The sequence below is a fragment of the Acyrthosiphon pisum genome, chromosome A1 (assembly GCF_005508785.2).
Source record: "Acyrthosiphon pisum isolate AL4f chromosome A1, pea_aphid_22Mar2018_4r6ur, whole genome shotgun sequence".
Lineage (NCBI taxonomy): Eukaryota > Metazoa > Arthropoda > Insecta > Hemiptera > Aphididae > Acyrthosiphon > Acyrthosiphon pisum.
The window spans coordinates 79633112-79656847 of NC_042494.1; the positions used below are offsets into that span (position 1 = coordinate 79633112).

The window sequence follows — 23736 nt, forward strand, 5'->3', positions numbered from 1 at the left end:
CATGTATAAAATATGATGTAATTAAAAGCAATGGATTGTGTTATAGTTTTAAACGATTATGGCGTTGTTGGTTTATTTCGAATAATATTATAGTTCTATTAAAACTCTAAAGAATATAATATTGTTGGCATATATTTTAATGCGACCCATACAATTTATAGAAGATGATAATATTTTATGTATTCATTTATAATTTGAAAGTCTGATTTCATTATATAATATGGAAAACATTAAAATTAAAATGTATTAATCAATAGCTCTTAAAAAACGTTTATGATTTTGCTTTTAGTATTGAGGGATATATTTTTCGGTTAAAAAATCTCGTTAAGAGAATATATTTTATATTTATATTACTTATATAATCTATGTTTAAAAAAAGGGACACCTGCTATTTATCGATTTGTACTGCGTTTTGGTAGAAAATGAATAATTTAAAAATATGCACTCACGCCAAAATGCAATAGTTACATGAGTGGCGTACATATATAAATAGGTAAGTATAGTATATTATAAATTATTCCGTGGTGCAGTCTATGTTTATATATAGAACCGAAACTTACAAAACGGTAAACATGACTTGTTCCTGTTCCTGTATATATATAGTATAAGTATAGTTGCGCCTGCAGAGTCACACATTCATCATCGCCACCTAATAACCTCCCTTCGAACTAATTAATATTCAATACATAATCGAGTCGTTTATCGAACTGAATATGTTTAAAAGTGTCCTTACACTATAGGTCGTATACCTAGCTATCACTCTCACGTGGATTCCATGTATGGAAATAATAATCATACGTCATCAAGGTTGATATTTTTTCGCACATTTCTCGGTGTTTTTTTTCCGGAATTTTATATTAGGTATACATATAACAATAATATAGTTGTTGTTCGAATTAGGATTTATATGGTTGCGTGTGACGGCGGTACATGAGTGCACTTGAATTTTTTTGGTCCATATATTAGGTAGGTAGGTATAATATATTGTATTATTATAATATGTTGTACGACCATCGTGAAATCTATTGCAGCCCTTGTTTTTTCGAATAATTTATTCGATTGTCACCGTCAGAATATCTGTTTTGGATTTTATTAAAACTGTCTTATCTTATAGGCGCATGCACTATAATGATGTGTTATAGGCAGTAGGCATCCGTGCTAAGTTCGAACTGAGATTTACGTATATATCTACGTACCTACATTATACTATTATAGTCTCTGGTTTTTTACGTTGAAATTTTTTACCGAGGGAAATCGTAGCTATTTTATTTATTTTATTCGTATCCATACTAATAATAATGAGGTTATTTGTCACATAATATACGTATATTCTTGTCATCAGTTTATGTTTCTTAACTAATAAATAAATAAATTATAATAGCTACGAATATGTGGTATTAATTATTATTATTATTCATTTTGATAAAAACATTATTAGAAAACCATATAATATGATTTTAAATTTTACAATTTTTTAAAACATTTTTATTATAAAGAAAGTCAGTGGATTTAATATTGGTAATAATAGTGGTGGTATTGATTTTAATTACTAGTATAAAATAATGTATAACGTATAATAAAATAGGTAACCTTATAGGTAGTAATGTAGGTATATATTATATATAGGTAATACTAATATGTGTAGTGTGTACCTCATCATTGAGTAGATCATTACAATGAATATGTTAAATTTAAATTTAATGGTAATAATCACTGTATACAATGATAAACTGTGTAACGTTTTGTTCATTATTTTTTTTAAATTTTTTTCGAATGTGTTCGTTTATTTTTTATCCACTATTATACAAATATCTATTTTTGACCCACCAAAGTACAAACTAGATCCAATTTTCTATCAGAAACCTCCCTCGAAGTTAAAGATTAGATCATTTTTTTTTACTAGAAAACGTGTCTTCAGACGTAAAATTAAAAAAAAAACAAACATCATTATACAATTAATACACTGATCGATCCGTTCAGAATGTAAAATATTAAACATAATAATTTTTTTTATATACATTTCAAACTAAAAAAAGTCGACAAAGAGTAATCACTGCTAAAAAATGCTGCACACGTCTATGTATGATATATGATTATAGTATAATATATAATGTATGATTTGTTGGTGTTTGATAGCACTAAATAAAAATTGTTTCTATATTATACGGCACAAATCAAAAAATAACGATATTGAAATTTCATACCACGATGGGTTGCTGGAAACATTATACCACCCCTACAATTTAATTTTTTCAATTTCAAATCTTTAGATCTAAAACAACAACAAACAATTATTGTTATTTTCTACTTTTCAATATTACCTAACCCTTATTATTGTCCGTCGCAGTACACAATAGTATACATATTACATATAGGTACATATTTTCTATTTGGACTATGAAGACAGGGGACAATAATATAATATTATAATATGATATTTCTCAATAAGTGTTGAGAAAACCCCTACAGGTTGTACCATTGATTAAATATACATGATAATATAGTATATTTAATCAACGGTTGTACCTATATTACCTAGCTACCTACTAGTACCTAGGTATATTACAATATAGGTTTATACCGACTAAACCAAACGATTACGAGTACGAACCCGAATCGTCTGCGGTGGCACACCGACGTGTATCGACTGGTGCCGCGCTCTAACGGCCGTTTTTGGTGGACGGTGGCCCGGCACCGGGTCAGTCCCGCCGACGACGTTATCGGTCCAGCAGTCAGTCGTTGTCTGTTCGGCTAACCGTCGCGTCGTCGTGTCCGTTCTCGTGTCGTGGTCTCGTCCGTTAAGTTATCGACGTGTTTCGTAATAAATTATATTAAATAATAATTAACCCGTTCCGCCGCCCTAGCCGGATCGCAACGCGTAATAATATAATCTGTACATTATCCTATAAAGTAACAGTCGTCGGTCGTGAAAAAAAAAAATCGTGATAATATCGTCCGGTTTCGTCTTTCGGTTGCGTTTGACGCGGTGAAATAGGATTTTTGAAAAGTTTTGTCTTCGACGATCCTGCGATCTCCCGCGAAGAAAACCATGACCGTTTCCGGCGGATTGCTGGCTCGCGCAGCCGTCGCCCTGTCGCCTGTTCTGCTGCTGCTGCTCCTGTTCCGCGGAACGACAGCGGCGGCGGTACAGGACTTGGTGTATGCCGACGAGGACTTGATGAAAGCTTCACCACTCACAGTGGCCCAATGCCGTGCAGGATGTCTGCACAAGGTCAGTGAAGTTATTTATTATATTAATATAAAATAGGTACATCTACATGTATTGGTACGGTGCACAGACATAAAGAAATGTTTACATTTTTATTTGAACATTTCTTTACCTATATTTGAGGAGATGACAACTCGTTTTCCGCCGCCACCGTTTTATTACACTGTACCTACGTCTCGATAAACCATATAATATCGTAAATATATTGCTACAAATTTAATAAACTTTTGCGTTTTTAAATATTGCAAATCGGTCAAAAACAGCCTTTTAAAATAATAATATCATGTTGCGTTAAATAGTGGTAAAGTGGGCACTCTTTGATGGTGGGATTCCTTAAAAGATATACGTTTTTCGCTAAAATCGTCGAGGGTTGTTCACCGTCGAGTACGTTACTTTTGATGGATCGTGGCTTTAAATGCATGCATGCATGTACACAATTCTTCAGAGAAATTAATAATTATTGTAATTTTGAATGTCGTACGCGTAACTTTGCTCTTGTTCAGACTATTAGGTCTGTTGTATATGGGTAAAAAAAATACGACAAATATATTAACGAAATATTTACGTGTTTTTTCGAGACACGATTGCGACGGACGTCGTGTGATAAGCACTTAGTAGATAGCTTTTATTCGGATTTTCAATTAAAATGTTGAATACAGTAATTGGTAGGTAAGAAATGTTCTTAAGCTTTCAAAGGGTTTATTCGGTGTAATTGCATGTTTACAATATAACTGTATATAGGTAGATACTAGATAGGTTGCATATTAGACCCAGTACACAATATGCGAATTAAAAAGTAAATACTATATTACCTACGATACACCATACGTTTTCAGCGTTTAAATTATTAGACGGGTAATAATTATAACAGAGTGCAAAACGGTAAAATTGAGTTAAAAATATATTTAACGTAATATTTCATTATATAGCAAAGTTCTCGTGTGTTTTAATTAAAATAGTACATTAATTTCTTTAACTTTAAATTTCATAAGTTCGATTAATATTGTTTTGTATATACCTATTTCCGATTAATAAACTACAGAAATCTAATTTATATTACCAATTGAGTATTGACTGTCAAAATTTGATTTAATTATTGTATCCATTTATTAATTTTAATACAAATTATATTATATATATTATATAAGCATATTAATTATATCTACGATAGACTATAGCGGCATAGAGCATACCTATACATATTTTATTTATATGTGTTACGTTTTTATTATTAGTTTTTTTGATATCGAAAATTCAAAATTCCAACAGTCTTGCTCAATATAGGTACAATAATCCGACGTAATGCTACGATAAGGAACTATTTTCGAATTCTTAATTTTATTCTCGTCGCGTATCGTATTTTAACGTTTCATTCAAACACCTTACAGTAACCACAGGGAACAAAAAAGACATGTCTAATCGATTCACGTATTGGTTCATTATGCATGAAAATTTGACTAATTTTCGGTATTTAAAAAAAAATGTTTTGGAAGAGTAACTTAGTGAGCCTATTACGTCGTTATTCGTTTGACGTTTTATGTCCTCGTAATCCTTTTGGATTATTTAAAATTTGTCTCTGTATTACATAAATCGTTACAATAAATATACCGACGTTAGCGAAAAACACGAAATTTAGATTTTTTTTTTAAACACTTGATATAATATTATTATATAGAAACGTTGTAACTATGACTAAATATATTATGTACCTACTATTATATTATAACATGCCAATAATAACAATTTTTCTCCGCGTGATGACTGTATTGGCAAATAATATACGTCCTAACTAATTAATTGAGCGGTGGCGGATTTATTTACTCGTTCACGTAGGTACACATGTTTTGAACGAACTAGTGAAAATTAAATTCGTGAAAAAAAACGTATCGATTATTATTAGAATATTATATGTAGTATTAATGTATTATTATATAAAGTAGTTGTAATCTGTAGAAGTTTGTAGAAGTATAGTAGTAGTAGTAATAACAGCTATAGTACTATTATAGTTGCGAGCAAAGATTGTATCTCGTTTAATATAATATACTCTTTAACACCTATATATAGTGCCTTGTATATTATGTAGTGTTGTGGTTGGTGTCAGACATAAAAACAGCGTTAAAAAAACATAAAAACCGTCGGAGTTTTAGCGTATTTCGAGAAACGCATGTGGCCCCGTAATTATCAAAATTCGAACGGGAAAGATTTTTTATTTTTTTTTTTACCAAACTATGTAACTATATAAACCTGCAGTGTCTGAATCTTGAAAGCTCTATCTGCAGTGTCTGCTGCGGTGCATCTGTTCGGCGAGTCTGTAATATAATTGTACATTTTATCGTCATAATATAATTTTAAATTGTATAACATCATTCGATTGCCGAGTTTCCGGCACATATTTTCGTTGAAGATAATTTATATTCATAAATTTATAGTATTTTTATGCCGCGCTAAAATTGCATTAATTATCGTTATTGTAGCCTATAATATTTTAAAAATGTAGTTGAACAATCAAACTATTGAAGCTTGATAATAGCAACATAACGCTTGTCGCGTTTAGGTTGGAAATTCAGAAGTCAGAACACGTCTTAGCTATTGTTTTTATTAGCGGGCTAGATAAACAGATTTTTACTAATTTTCATATTGCAGCTAAAGATATAAAATAGTTGCGTTGGACTTAGAATCGAAACTTTAACGTTTTAATTATCGCGTATGCCTATTTTTCATTGATTCCGTTTTAAACTTGGAGCGTGAATAGGTTGTACGACGTGTGTATAAAGACGTTTGGTACTCTATATTACTATATATATACATATAGTACAATGTATATTTATGACTATATTTATACATATAGCACAATGTATATTTATGATTATATATATACATATAGTACAATGTATACACACGCAATGTGTATAGTTTTTATAATAATCGAATTAATCTTGTTTGTCGGTCGGTCATATATGACATTAGTCGGTGACGCGTTTTGAAAAAAAAAAAATAAACAAAACTACGACGGTGACAAAATCTTGGTTCACGACCGTCATAATAATAATAATAATATACTTATACAGATATATAATGAGATACGCTGGTTGTTCCCGCTCGCTCGCTGCACCCGAGAAAAATTACACTTGCGACGCGTTGGCACCTACACGTGGGTCCGTATAGAATAAAAAAGCTTTATCGGTGTGTATAATATGCGTTTTCTCTCTCTCATTCTCAGCTCTCACTCTGTCTCTCGCTGTCACTTTCCTTCTCTCTTCCTCTACCATCCACCCACCCGCAATCGTTTGATTTTTCTTCCTCGTCGTCGTCGTTAAAAAGGCCCGTTGCAGGTGTGCGTAATGAATACAATATATACCTAATACGACGAACATAATTAACGTGCTCTACCGCGCATATACATCGTCTCCAGCCCCGTATTTTACCTGTCGTACCTGTTTGCCAGTATTCCCGTGTGCGTGTGTACTTATCTCGGACGCGCGTCAACCACGCATAATGGATTATATACGCGCGCGATTCACTCCCGAGTCGTCTTGTGACCACGCGCCTGTCTCATACTCGCACGGTGACCGGGTATACGGTATAATAATATAATATAATGAATCAATTTACATGCACGATGGACACGACCGTTTCGGGATTCTTAAAATACTCTGCAGGAATAACACCGCTGCGCCGCGCCTACATTGTTTATTACTATTATTGTTTTTTTTCTTAATTTTTACGACGCACAGAGAGAAGATGTCGCGTCACTGCCATATATAATCGACCACGTCCCTATATTGTCAGAAAAACTCGGTTAATCATAATATTGTGTTTGTGCTTTAGAGTTATTAGTTACCTACACATAAATCCACTAAACATCGTATGGTTTTATTTTATTATATTTTAGGAATTTATGTAGGTATAGCACCTATCTAATATCTATTCTATATAATAATTATATACTCATGTGCTTCGAGGCGTTCAATCGTTGATTCAAACTTTTTTTTCATCGTATTCGACATGTAATTTTATTTTTCGATATTTATGTATAGGTATCTTACCGATCATCTATCTACTCCTCAAAACCCGAATCAGTATACCTACTTTCGGCCACATTAAAGTATATACTCTGTCACAGGATAAATCTATCACCTACCTATCTTATATATTATATTAACGTATACTATGTAGTGCCTATTTCGTCGTTTACTATATATTTATTATGTTTATAGAGAAAATGTATTTTATAAGTACGCACACAAATCAAAATACGCGTGTATAAACAAGTGCTTAAAAAACTGATTGACGTAATAAATAATATATTTTGTCTGTAATCGGGCGTGCGCGGGGTTAAAAAGCTTTGGGCGATTTTCGGGATCAATATAAATAAATTATTCCGACATAATGTTATCAAAAATTATTTAGAGCTGCCCGAAAAATGTGGAATAATAATAATAATAATATAACGCGCGCGCGTTTGGACCCAATAATTTCGTTTTACGAAAAAGAATATCTCCCAAGGAAACCCACGCCGGCGCAGTATAATATTATATATGTATACGACGGAATGGATTTTTGTGTGTGGACACTGTTGTAGTATAAACGAAGAGCAATAAATCAGTTGGTTTTTTTCGTCCGTATGTGCTGCATGCTGCATGTGTTGGGGAAACGTTTTTATTTTTTGTTTATTTTTTTTTTTACTTTTCCTCCGCGTGCGTCAAAATTTGATTAACGTTTATCGGAGATAATGATACGACGCGGGCGCGGGACGACGAGTAGGGCTCTTGCCAATAAATTACCGTCTACGGACGACGAGGAAGAGAACGCCGCCGTCGCGGTGGTGTTTTACGATCCAACGACGATTACGCGCGAGTTTCGGTCGGTCACGCAATATAATGTTTTTCCGATCACCTATAACCCCAGTGAAAACGGCCGCGACTCGGAGGTCCTCTCCCGCAGCATCTGGTCGTGCGCATGCGCGGAGTAAATATGTTTATAATAATAATATTATATATTTAATAATATAATACGATATAAAATATAATAATAATATGTAGGCACGATATATTTATATAATATTGTTATATACGCCGCGTAGGAAATAATTAAGCGCCCAGCGTCGTCGTATATTATTATCATCATATTTAGGCCCTGTGGTGCGGGTTATGGCAACGTGCATATTATTATAATATTATAATACGAGCCGTAAACGGATCGAAAACTACCTATAATGTGTTTACGTAAGGAAAAAAACGCGAGGTCCCACAGAGAGCGCGACGTCTAGTTCATAATATTACAATATATAATATACTATGGATGCTGCTACAGTCATCGTATTCTATATACGAAATCGTCGTACCTGAGCATTTAATTTTCTAGCCAAAATCTACATAATACACGGGAAGACTGATCGAGATACTGTAGTAAGACAAACCGCTTTCTATATGTATGATAATTATTTTTGTAAATAATAATATAACTTGTAGGTATATTATATTATCGAGGGAATGTGTCGTTGCCGGACGCCGGTTGTAGCCTCTATTCATATAACTATGTATTATATTTTAATATTATACGTTCTTTATTATAAAGCTAGTGTAGGTACCTATAGCTCGGACAGTCGCATTTAATGCTATACGGTGACGTTTATCCTCTATTTAATAAAACGACGACTATTACTTATCTCGTTTCGGAGCGGTAATTTTTTTTAAGTTAACAGCGTGTGCGTTGGAAGTTGTCTTTGACGTTTATTCAAAATCAGCTTTTTTACACACCTCCGTCACGAATAAGGTACACCCAAACCGAGCTGCAATCAGAGCGGTAATATAATGTGATAAAAAATATGTATATAGGTAATAAGACACGCTGACTTAGGGATATTTTAAACATGTACCTGGTGTACATTGTACCTGTATCTTATAGAAGAGACTCGCGAGCCACCAAATATATTAATAAAAATTGAAGAGCCAAGATGTAAAAAAAAAAAAGTCATATTATTGTATATTATGTGACCTTTTTTTTTTTTTGGCTAATGTTACGTTAAGATGCGAGCCGCAAAAGTCTATGACGCGAGCCGCGGTTTGGCCACCCCTGTTATAGTATAATAATTATTATCTGTGCGCACTTTCGATGTGACTTTTCCATATATTTTTCGTTATTCTGTACCAGCGCCCCCTAAGATGTCTCGTAGTTATTGTTATATGACGTTTTTTCTTTACGTTTCAACTGCGTGCCGATGTCGTCCGCTCGTATCGGGTCAATAAGGCCTACACGCCGCAGCGGTACGGCATGATACAATAAAAATATTATGTAACTAGGTACTCGCAGGGACATCGTACGAGACCGAACGTCACTCATCGCGGCGATGCGACCCGTCACCGTGGCCAGGCCGCACGCACCTGACCTACGAGGTGTGGCTCGCGGAGTTTCTATGAAAACCGAAAATTTCAAAATGCCGCGTTCCGCTTACCGTGAACCGCTTATTGTGTTTGAAATATAATCTTTGTGAAATGATAAAAAATTCGTCGTTAACGACTCACCGCGTGTTAAAATAATTTAATAATATTATATAACAACCCGACGCAAATAAATGTCGTAAAAAAACGGTGATACCGGCGGCGTGGGATTATAATAATATAATAATATAATATTGTTATAAATTATAACGATCGTGTACCTATTATATATATTTATGTTTTCCCGCAAACGCGTCACAACAATATCAAACACTTTTGCTGAAATATAATATAGCGTACGAACAATGTCAGAGTGGTTCTTGCCGTCCCGAACGTATATTATAATATTATAGTACAACAATCGACAATGATTATTGTGTAATATTGTAAGTAATAATGACGAACGGTGACGAAACTCGCGCGTTACATATTATACCTATTATATTATTATTAGCTCAGCGGCGGCTCGTGGGCTTTGCGCGTAGGGTGGTGCACACAATTTTCATGATAATATATAATGTAGGAGGATGTCGATAAAAAATTTTTTTACATGCATTAATCTTTTTTAATAAATAATTTTCAAATCGTTTGTCGTGCGCCCGATAACCAATCATAATTTTTCTTACAAATATATAACAATTTTTTTAGTGGTTCACGCGCTCTTCTGCACCATAGCACGAGCCACCACTGCATATTATTATCTCGGTATACATATAATATTTTATACTCTGCGGAAAGAATATCGCCGAAATTCGAATAAAGTTATATATGTATATACGCAATATTATATACAATACCTGCAGATAAAATATACGATATTATCACAGAATAAATTCTGTAATATTATAACTCATACATTATAACGTGGCTGGTATAACAAGACTTCTCTACCATGTATAACAATAATTATTATTTTTATAATATATTGTGTACATAACAATATGATACCATACCGTCCAGGTGTGTGTGAGTCGTGGTATACCAGCTCGGCTGTATACATATTATTATTAAACATATATTGTGTGTTGCCCGTAAATTGAATTTCGTGTGCTCACGACCAGATATCGTCGTCGTCGGTTCTCGCACCCGATACCGATCGTAATAATAATAATAATAATAATGGTCACCCGGCTCTTGTGTAAACAAACACCGGCAGCCATGTTTCGCTGGCGTCTTTTCTCACTTATCGCGTTGGGATCGCTCGCGAGCGCCGTTGGCCTTGCGCTCGTGTACCCATATGCACCACGCACGGTCCATTCGGATCTATATAATAATAATATTACATCCTCCTTTGGTATACATTTTATAATAATATACATAATAATATATCAATGCGCACTGCAGCACAGGCACCTACGTCCGTTTTTTTATAATATGTATATTAATTCGAAAATAGACTTTGTACGTTTCACGATGTTATGCGTACCTATATAATATAATATTATACCGTATTCAACACAATTCTCTGGCGCGACACGTAGGTATATTATGTGTGTACCTATACAATGTGTTCCATTCAAACGTGCCTCTACATGCATATATATATATATAATAATAATATATTGTGTAACAATAATGTGTGTATAGATACTATATATTACTATATTATAATCCTATAAATATGTATAACAATAATATATTATAAATTTACCATTTATACGCCGTACAATACACCCGTTAGGATTTCAGAAAATGTATTAATTATTATTTACGGACGCGGCTCTTATTATTATTATATTTTGTTCGTATTTGTATACAGTATTATATTATACCTTCGTGGGTCGCCATACTTACGCGAGTTACGGTGAGTAGTATATTATTTAGTCATATTATATTAATTAAGTTTAAAGTACAGCGGTTTCGTATACGCATATAGGCGTATAGTGCGTTATGGGTAGGTGGGTTAGATATTATTATAATGTTTTATGCTTGTCCTATTTCTCGCGTCTGACTAAGTTTTTGCTACGAGTGGGTATACGTCATCATCGTATAGTTATTGTTTCGAGAACGAAAAACTTATTGCGACCCCGTTGATATACATATAGGTAGGTACATTGTATTATAATAATAAATTTACCTAGCTAGTTTGCAAAAGTATATTATGATATTCGACTGTCACCATGAAACGTGCACGTCGGTAAGGGTTGCTTATTGCGTCGAACTTGTCATGCCGAAAACTTTTTATACCATTTCATCACGAAAATTCGAGTCGTCGTACCAATGTGGTACCCATACCATAGTTATACAAACTCGTAGGCTCGTATAACTAGGTACCTAATACTAATACTAATAATATTACGACCTATCATCTAATATATTTTGAACACGGTCGTGGCCGCGGCTCGCGCGTGTTTCCGACCCGTTTCGACGGAGAGTGTTCATCGTATTATATATCAATGCTTTGGAAAAATATACATGGGGATAGTTATAGGTACTTATTGAGAGCACATAAATCATATATTATACAAGTCTGTGATATCGGAGTAGTACCCGCGATATTACCAGTATAATATAATATATTGTATATGTGCGCGTCGGGGAAAAATATTATTATATCGTCTCTGCCCGGACGGACGTCGCGCTATCTATAATATCTTTGACGTGTTTCGGACGTGCGCATAATAACATAATGCTATTATGATAATAATATTATATAGGTACACTACGGTATTACAGTTCATCGTGCATATATGTAGGTAAACATATACAGGTACCCATGATAGATATTCGTGTGGGACTCGGATTCCGCGTTTAAGATCCACGGCACGGATTTTGACTCTTAATCATTCTCGTTACAGCAGCAGCAATACCCGCAACTGCTATATGTACTGTGTGTGCATTATATATGGTTTATATCGTGTACTTCGACGGCAGGCAGCTGCTGCACATCATATATATGTATACGTATTAAAATGTACGTTTTGAAATGGTATAGGTAGCATTAAAAAAAAAAAAAAATAAATAATAATAATAAAAACGAATCTTGGCCGGCAGAAGTTATGGCAGGCTATATGATAATGGCGGCGGCAGTCCGATTTGTCTTGGTCTGACAGTTGCCCTCCCGTGTGTGTAGTATATAATAATATATACCTATAAGTACGTAACGCGCGCGCGCGCATCTACATAAATGAATTATGTGTGCGCTCGTCGTGTGTGTTATATTGCTCAAATATTTCTTCTTAACCCTATCACCGAGCAACTATCGTTCAGTCAAATGGGCATAATATCATCTCAGAAAATCCAAAACGCAATGGTATATTCTCTTGCAGCCCGCAAAAGACGTATATATAGGTACCTAGTATACCTATGTACATCCTACGCGTATATTACCGTTTGTGTGATGTATACGTATTACGTGGTATAATGTGCGGTTACGCGTAGTATACTGCAGTCGTATCATACAGTAACCACGTAATGTCGGATCTATATAGATTATAGGTACGCGCGCGATGACGTTTTGTAAATAAACCATAATAATTAATAGGTACTGGTATATATAATATTATATAGGCACCGCATCTGTATACTGCACATACGGTAAAACAAACTGCGCAGTTTAGCGATACACACATATAATATATATATTATAATATAGTCGCTGCTCCCCTTTAATCGTAAACTCGTACACCGGGATGACATACCAAAGTACCCAACAGTCCTATATTGTTATGGTGTCCTCGTGCTGCGGGGTCCGACACGACTCGCGGGTGGAAGACGCAATTCCAGGGCGCGCAGCCGCAGCCGTAGGGTTTGCCGGGGAATTTACATTTCGCACAAAGTATATATAATATGTATAGTATATATAATATGTATAGTATATATATATATGTGTCTGCCGTGGAAGAATCCTTTTGTGCGCGGTGGTTGTCAAGTGATGCGAAATATTCAAAGGTAAAAAAGGGCGGTGGCCAGACGTCTGTGGACGACACGATCTGCGGCAGACCCACTAACCCACCTTCCACCTCACACAATCCCCACACCCTTCATCTAGTGGAGACCTTTTAATGCGGTCGGGCGAGTACATTATTATGTTTACCTCGCTGCTACAATATATGTATATGTATGCACAACGAAAATATTATATATATGAGATTTCGATTTTCCCAAAACGTTTAGGCGCACATTGTATATAAATGATTTTACATTATATAATATAAATATAATATGTATACGCTTTTTATTGTTATTTTTGTTCGAAATCCGTTTATTACTGAACAATGGCGCCTCGGCGTGTATAATAGTTTACATATTGTTTTTGAACGCGCCGCGTACCGCCGGATTCGTTGTTTTTACATTTCATATACATATCTAACAATGACAAACAATAAAATGATAGTTTTCTACGCGCGCGCGAGCGGCTGAATTGGTTTCAACTATGACCCGCATTGTGTTCACCACCACCCCCGCACCCATACCTCACCCATGCCGTCCAAACAAAATATACATCATCTTTTTTCTTTTCTTTTTTTTTGTAATTAGATCTCGTACAGACTATCTCGTATTCCGTCGCTATATGCACTCTTACAGAATCCTCGGGGACTCCTCCTCTACCTACCTTTTGTCCTGTCATAAGCAAAAAGGTCCATTGTTTCCGTTTTTCTTATTTCTGCTCTTCCATATAGGAGTATTATCACTCCATCGGTCGCCGTCGTCGTCGGTGCCGATTGTCATCTATCTATAAATGTATATATATATATACATATACTATTGTGTCGTACAAGATTCTCAACCCCCCCTCCCCAATCTTCCCTACCCCACCCATGCCAGTGCCCAACGAAGCCGCCGCCGTGTGTAAAAGTAAAACGTCTTTCCTCTTATATTATACCAACGACTAGGTCAGAGTCAGATTTCACGAGTTAATCGCGACGTAAATGCGCCGTCAACATGGTCGTATAATAACATTAATATGTAGGATGCGCTCATTTGTTCGCCTCGTCGTAACAGGTAATACTATACGTATCGGGGGTGACGCTGCAGCGTGTGTCCATAATATATTTTTTAAATCAATTTTTTTATGGTTGGAGAAGAGAATTCTCGCCAAACATGGCGTTTCCAAAATGGTTTCTCCGTATACCCCCTCCACATAAGCAACAGGTTAACGATTAGTACAATGTACACCCCTATCACGTTACACATATATTGATAGGCGTACCTATATGAGCGGGGGGTCGCACGAGAGTGTGTGCTGAAACTCTGCAAGTGTCTCTTATCATGGACTTTTCGGCTTTTTCGACTGCGCTCACGAATTATTACATTATTCCCGTCAACTGTCGAGGAAATCGCGTCTACATTTTTCGAATGTCTACGTTTTTCGTGTCAATTATAATACCGAGAAGAGAAACAATATCATGACAAGTAAAACATATGGAATGTATATAACAGTTGCATTAAAAACTATCCTCAAGAATATGTATAACGAAGCGCAGTACTTTTTACCTGTAAAGTGTAAGTGTATAGTAAATATTGTATCTAATATATATTTTACATTTCTACTTATATGTATGTGTATTGTGTATAATAAAACGGAGTATGCGCATTTGTCAATGTGCGTGCATTGACAGCTGACCCTCGTAATTATATATTATATTTGTAGACGCCTTCTGGGCACGAAACGGCGGGGAGGAGAAAAATAAAAAGGTTCACCAGACTTTGTATAATATATTATAGGTACATCGTGTACAATAATCGCGGTAAAAAGGGTTACCTGAATGCTCTATCGCCGACGACCAGATGGATTTCTCGTAATTATTATTCGACCGTCTGTGTACGCCGCCACCGCCGCCGCAGTTGTAGAATGGTAGCAAATTGTGTTCGTATTATATAATATTATGAAGGTCCTATATTATTAAATATTATATTGCACTGGCTGGTTATATATATGTATGTGATGTCTCGTTTTGTGCGTATTGAATTTTGAGACGAAACACACGCGATCAAACGAACTACGTTGTTATTATATTTACGGGTTGTTTGAAAATTCGTTTTCCTCAAATATACACACAGATGGGTATATTATATTATAATCCAAGGCGTATAGGTTACAGCAGGAATAGATACAATACACGTCTTACATATATATATGTGATAGGTACGTGCGTTTATGACGTTAAACGGAGGTGGTGGTGTGGTTGCGGTTATTGCGCGCCGAGTGTATAACATTATACATCCCTAAAGGGCTAAAACGTCGGCCGAGAGACTGTGCGCGCGCTTACATATAGAGCCCGGAGCGACTATATGGAAACACCGCCGAGCCGGGACGGGACATGCTATATTATAATATACCCATACACACGAGTCGTCTGCGCATACTATTATACAATATTATATGATATATATATAGTATGGCGGAGAAACAAACATTTTCTGTTTTGTTTTGTCTTGGCGTCGAAAATTCAGCCCCGGGTGACAGACGTGACCGGAAAATGAAAAACATATGATATTATAATAATAACATCTATTTCCGCGAGTAATAGCGAATTCGAAGTGAACACAATATAATATTATGATGACGAGTAGGTACACGCGTATACATCCATAATGATTATATATTTATATAAGTACATAACCTGCAGCCACTTTTTTAAATTATGTAGCTTTTTTTTTCAGTAATCAATACGCACTGATAATAGGTTATCCGAAAAATGTTTATAGAATATTAGAATCTATACATTTTTCATATACATTTTTACTCGAAATGATCGTTTTTTTTATTAGAGGACCTATTGAGCTGCAGCTTTTGCTGTTAAAAATAATCTGTTTATACGGTTTCCGTGTTGGGTAAATATTGTATACAAATATTTACTATTTAATTCCCCACCGATGCTGTGATGACAGCTGGTGCGAAATAAAATTGTATGCTAGTAGGTATCCACCGGCCTACAGTTGCTTGTATTGGGGCGGACAAGCACGTCCGAGTGTCCGACTATAATATTTCTAAGTATATTATGTGCTTTTGTATATACCTAGTGTCTATTATTTTTCTTCTTAAAATATTATATTTAATACGTATGTGAGTGTAGAGTGAATAAATAACGAAACACAGATGACATCCGTCGACCGTCGTATGTCATTTCCACGCGTATCGCGGTGGTTGTATATAACACCAGATTTGATTTTGCAGTTGTCTTTACACTTTCGTATATGCAAATATTAAATAATAATATAATACTTTATTGAAAGTATTCGAGAGAGAGTAGGTATGTATTATATTATCATATTATACATGATATCTGTATACGCGATGACTGTCCGCGAACATGACGTTCCAGTACACTATTATATAGGTATTGTATTATATTATACAATAATTCTATATATGTATAATATATAATTTATAATATACGGCCGCTGTTTTGATAATAATATTTGAAATTCGATCCGTATACGCGTGTATGTCCTAGTCGGAATCGGGTCCGGCTCGACTCGTCAAACGCGTTATAATTCTTCTCCCTAGACATACTGACATCAATGTGTACTCATCCGTCGTCTTAAATTATAATATACATATTATACTGTTTGTATTATAAGTACACGTTTAATTTGACACGTTATCTATGGAATCGTCGATGTGCATATCATGCGTGGATATATTATACAATAAGCTTTCGCAAAAAATTTATTTTAACTTTTTATGAAAAGCATCGCAATATATAGCTGTGAGCGCGAAAGCTCTGCACACATGTCGTGAAACGTCAAACAAACTCTTTACAATATAGGTATATATTGTACCGCAATGTTATCCATTTAATTGTGTTAACACACTCATTATTTCAGTTTTAACTTTTTTTTAAATATAATGTTTTACCTTATACCAAATTTTTAAGTTTTTAATTTTTTGAGTGACAATTTACATTTTTAATATTATATAGCTACAAACCATAATATAATGCGTTTCAGAGTATGTACAACGATTATTTTATTTTCAAATTGAAGATAACCTTTTAAACATGATATAATATAATATGCAGCATAAGCGGCGCTCGGCGTAGTTTGAAGTCGCAGCGGTCATCACTCCGCATCACGTGTATATAACATGACATCGTGTGCCATACCGCATTTTTATCGTATATTACAGCTATGTCACACGATAACGGCCGCACGTCGACCGCATCGTTTGAAATTTTCGGTTTTCACATAGAAACTCTGTGAACCACGCCTCATAGGTCAGGTGCGTGGGCGGCCGCGGCGAGTTGCATCGCAATGAGCGATGTTCGTTCTCGTACGACGATCCTGCGTGTACTGAGTTACGTATTTCATGCTGTATGATATGTACATAATATAATATTATATTATATCGACCAGACCGGGAAAACGAACGGACAGCACGCGGCCGAAACGTAACGAAAAAAACGTCACAACAATTACGAAACGTCTTGGGGCGCTGGTACGGAAAATAGAAATGGAAAAGTCACATCGAAAGTGTAAATTATATTTATTATTGGGTATTATATTATATTTTGTTGTGTGTAGTTTATATAGTTTTCACACGTAGATCGTATTATCGTAAAACATTATACGATTTCACTTCGATATACACGCACGCGTGTGCGATGTATGTGACCTGAAGTCCGACTTGTATGGATACGATGAGACATTATTATAATATGCTGTCGTGGTGTAGAGAGAGGATTTCCGCGACCCTTTTTCGTATGGAGAGTGCTTATATTGCTGAGCGTATATTATTAAATTTGGGTAAGTCTGAAATACTTCGTTTTGTATACATTGCAGACGATGTACATAATATATCGACTAATAACCGGCGATTCCGCCGACGACGCACTGACACAATTTTTTTATTTTTCCCTACCGTGTCGACCTTACACGACTTGCTGCTGGTACGTGTTCACGACTTTCGAAATATAATATGTTTAATGATATTTCCGTTTTTTTTTTTTTGATTCGTTGTCCTAAGTGCATGTATTCCTTCCAACCCTCGTTTCACGCATGCACTGCACCGTAAATAAAAAAACCAACGTCGTCCTGGTGTTTTCAGCTATTATACGATTCCCCCGGGGCGACCTTATTTCCTATATTCAATATGCATTACGGTAAAATGTATTTGGTATACTCATTTGACTTTATATTATGTAACTTCGAGCGTGCGCGCGCCAGAAGTATTACAATATAAAAGCAATTTGTTGACAAAATACTGCAGTTTTTCCGGCGATATTATTTTATACACGGGTCGTAAAACAAAAAACGTAACAGGTTTATAAATATTCGTATACTATATCGGATTTTTTGGATTGTTATTATCTAGCTCGCCCAATAAAGACAATAAAAAAACTAACACGTTATATATTATAATATATAATATACGTTCTATTCAATATGCGCATACATTGAAGCGGCGGCGCGGCAGGTACATTTATAGTGGTCATCGTATATATAATATGTAAATATACATTATAAATAGGAGGTATATATGTATTAAAACCGTGTAACGCACAACAATAATATTGTTTATCGAGTAGTCCGGTAGAAAGTCTTGAAAAAAAGTAACAGGATAGTTTTATTTCTCATATACGAAATGGCTTTTATTTGTCTCGCCAAGTGTACAAGGTAAAAAAAAAAATCTTAAAACGTGTAAGGTGTAAAATAAAAACACACCACTTGATTGTTTAACGAACCCTGTCAGACGCTTTAATAGATTTTCGACGTTTTAAACGTCGTCGTATCGTGTTCGACTGGTCTGGCCAATAAACGATGACATAATATTAAATAAGTACCCTTAGCCGGGTATCTCTAAATCGTGTGATAATTCGTCGACGTCGTCGATATCTGTGCACCGCTGCACCCTAGCTCGTTTGACATCTCGTATACAAAATAACACATAAAAATGTCTGCGTCCATGATGGTGTACACACGATATTTTATATATTACATCTAGACGAGCAGAGATACCTTTTTTCGGTCCTATACTCGTCGGATTCGTATCGCGTCGCCTACATATTATAGTAATATAATATATATATGTATATATTTGTGTGTTTGAGTGTGTAAAGACGACCCCTGTAAACTGTCAAGTACGCTGGAACTCTGTTTTTGTATATAACATAAACACACATATATATACGCACATATTTGTCTAAATCGTTTTTATTTTTATTTAAAAGCCACCGGTCGATCGGGTCGGCGTGCAGTGTGTATGAATATATCCGTTGGTGTGTGTGTGTGTGTGTCTCTCTCTTTTTCTCTCTTTATCTCTACGGCGTGCGAGCAGTCGTATAATGCGATTGCCTTGTCTCGAGAATTAGCCAACGCCGAGAAATTCAATATTTCATTTAACAACCGACGACAGCGACGCCAGTGTCGTCGTCGTCGTCGTTGTTGTAGTCGTTTGGCGGCGGACCCGGGACGATAGATTAAAAGACCGGATAACGCGCGTGACACTGCCGGACAGAGAGAGGTTAATTGCGGTGCTGTGTACGAGAGCTAGGGTCTGAGCGCTGACGGGTGGCGGTGTGCCGAGGGACGTAGTTTTATAAGTCTTATAAAAAAAATAATAATAACGTAAAATTATTTCACGGACGAAGGGATATATATATATAATATATTATAAGCGATATATTGTGTAAGTATAAACCAGTATCGTGTTCGGTGGTCGGTGTGGAAGAAAGAGGGGGATGAAGTCCGAGATGAGGCGACTCCCGACGTCTGAATGATTGATTCGTATATAATATTACAGCATTCCTCCCCCCGAGGGAGGGAAACGATGCAATCATTTTATACCATCACCTATATACAACACGAGTACGTTTTTATTCCTCTTCGGGGTTATTCATGTCACCGCACAAACGGAATATTTTCGACGACGCCGAGTTTTCGCGCGTCTTTTCTGCTGGTGACGTTATACGTTTTCTCATTAAAGCTATTCGTTTTTTACTACGCTATTACTTGACCCTTTTTTCGTTTCGAATTTCGTCCATATTATTTTATACCCGATAGCTGACGACCGCCACTCCGGTGAACCAGGAACCCGTCGTTGACAATCGGCGGCGGTGCGCGGAGACCGGTTTGCGTTTCGTGGGCGGGAGGCGAATAATAATCCGGGGGAAATGAGAAAAACGACCTATTTACCGAGGCGGTGGCAGGGGGGCGGGTCGCATAGAATATTAAGATTAGTTTTTATATAATAATATTATATTATAATGAACGCTCTGCGAACAATGAGGTTAAAACTACTACTTATGCATATTATTTTATATTATAGGTGCCTATAGTGTACAGCATATTATGTATACGTATACACGGGACGAGATTTCTGCCCGGAGATAAGACGGTTTTATTTGACGTGTAATTATCGTTGTTATATAAATATATCGTCGTCGTAGTCCGGTGCAGCAGCCGGGTACCTATTTACGTATAGTAATATATATATATATATAGTACGACTAGCGTACGACTTGTACGACCTACGCCCTCCCCGCAATGCCGTCGGATCGGATTTATTATATTGCCGCCGCGGAGACAATATGTCATAAAATTACTTCATTAATTGGCGGCGTACAGTAGGCTGTAATACCCATTATAAATTGTATTTCATTATATTATACACTCATACCATTTGTATATACACAATAATAATATGTGCGCGACGAAATCGCACCCGACGATCTATCCGCCGGACCGTTCTCCGCCGCCGGTCGTTATTATAGGTATACGATTTTGTCCTCCGCTGCGACGATAACATTGGTAGTTGTATTGACGCGAATGTCGTAACATATCGGCGATGACCGAGTAAATTATCAGCTCGTTTCGTTTATATCACAAGTTATAAAGGACTTACTAAGCCGGGTTTACAACACCAATACGTCGTATTTCGTGTCAAGGCCGTGGCTGAAACAAATTTTCGGTTGACCAAATCATATATTCTCATCTAATATATAAACAATTAACTAAAAAAAATAAAGATTTTTATGCATTGCACGTGTAAATGTATACAACTTTTAATCAAATATTTTTATAGTATAAAGTCTATCAGTCTTTTTTTCTTTTGCGAAACAATCGATCACGTCATCGGGATTGAAGAGCTAGCAGTATAAGACACTAGAAGACCTGCGAGATATACTTGGCCTGATGAGTTTCGTAAATAGTTTTTTTAGTATTTTAAAGAAAATGTGCTTTCTGGTGTTGAAGTCGAGAAGTTTGAACGTTCAAGAAGTTACGCACGTACAGTACACCAGCGATACGTACTAAACTGCGGTACCACATTCAGATCTTGATTATTAAGCGTCGCTCCGGTAAATAATTATTTGTGATGCGCTGGTCGCAAATAGGTGACCCAAAACGCGGTATCAAAGTTCTCCGATTTGGAAGCTGTTCGCTCGAAAATTTGAATTTTACAGTGCGTGGGCCTGCACCTACAAGTATACCGTTTGACAGTTTTTCCTTACACGTCCGGAAAAACACCGCCGAGCCTGTACCGCATACGCCGTGGGAAGTCGACTCCGTTTATTTGACACGCGTCTTATTCTCGCGGTTTATAATTCGTCCTCTCGACGACCCGTCGTACCGTTAATTTTTCTAACAAATTATTACATCGAATGCTTATGAATAATAATAATAATAATAATAATAATATTTCCGTGCCGCAACGATGCGAATATTATACACGATATCCGATTTCTCGGCCTTTCTTTCGGCGGTATACACACGGTTTAATCCGACACGTTTCGTCGTTTCGATATGACGTGCGCCTAAACGCGGTATCGTCGTAACCCGATTTTTTAAAACGTCCAAATATTTACGTCGATTCCGGTTTTTGTCGAGACGTCTCTATATAGCCTAACCTAGGCATATAGGTGTATTGTATATCCCGTATCGTTTTTTTTTATTTTTACGTATATTATTTTCTTTAACTTTTTTTTAATCGACTCCTCAAACTCTCGGCAATACGCATATTGCCAGCTATGTTTAGTACATTTGTACACAGTGGTATATCTCGACTGGATCTTACAAAATATTACCATCGGGAATAATAATATATTTTATTATAAATTCTGCGGTTTTACGATGGCGCGCGTCGTCGCACACGTCGATTTTTACGACAATCAGAGGATTTACTCCTATATAATATAACGTAATATATTATTGTGGGGGATCGATGAAAACGATACTATACGTTGACCGCCAATTCGTATATATACGTCTCGTATAATATTTATATCGCGTTTAATTACCGGAATGCGGCGGCGTGAAAATCGACGCCTTTCGAACCGTAAAAATAACTGTACGTGCATAAAAAAACTATACTACCGTCAGGGGGTAATTCGACGAAGACACTAATTAAAAAAAAAGAAGAATAAGTAAATAAACGAGTTATTGTTTTTTTCGTTTACTTGGAAGTGTGTGTGAGTGTGTATTATGTATTTATGTTCATCAAGGAAATAATGTACCCACATAAAACCAGATTCGATCGTATTTTTATTATTATTATTATTATTCAAATAGTCATAAGTGTGTGGTCACTGGTCACTCAATAAAAAAAAAAAATCAGCCGTTTAATGGTTTATACGGCGGGGCTACTGAGACGAAGAAGACAGCGGATATACGACCACCGCGTGCGTTTGGTCGTCTCGAGGGATTCTCAAAATGCGGACGCATCGAGCTGTTCCGTTCAGAAAACCACAGTCGTTTTAGTATTTATTTTTTTCGTTTTTATTTCCGTCGTATTATAATATATACGTGCAATATATTATACTATCGAATTATACACACACACACTCTAGTTCGGATTTAACGGAAAATATAAATCCTCGCTCGGAACGTCGTCGTCGTAGACTCGTCTAAATGAATAAAAAAACACGGCCAATTATAATAAATATATAGGATTACGTTACAATGCAAATATGATATTATACTATCGTAATATATTATGTCGGACCGTAATGATAGCTGCGTATAGTTTCCGCTCTTGTAATTAAAAATACGAGTGGGTTACTTGCATCGTGTGTGTAACGATGTGAAATCTAACGCTCGGCACCGGTGTGTGTGTGTCCATATAAATAATGATAATATATAACGTGTTTGGACTCGTTTCTCGATAAGATTCCCCCAATTATCGAA

At 35.9% G+C, this 23736-nt stretch overlaps 1 protein-coding gene across 1 annotated transcript in view; it reads left to right on the plus strand.

Annotated features, from left to right (window-relative positions):
• The first annotated feature begins 2711 nt into the window (after positions 1 to 2711).
• LOC100160448 overlaps positions 2712 to 23736 on the plus strand; it is a 120559-nt gene continuing 99534 nt past the window's right edge. The window contains exon 1 of the mRNA XM_001943700.5: positions 2712 to 3232. Coding sequence (XP_001943735.2) covers positions 3050 to 3232 — 183 coding nt within the window. The 5' untranslated portion in view covers positions 2712 to 3049. The remainder of the gene's footprint in view (positions 3233 to 23736) is intronic.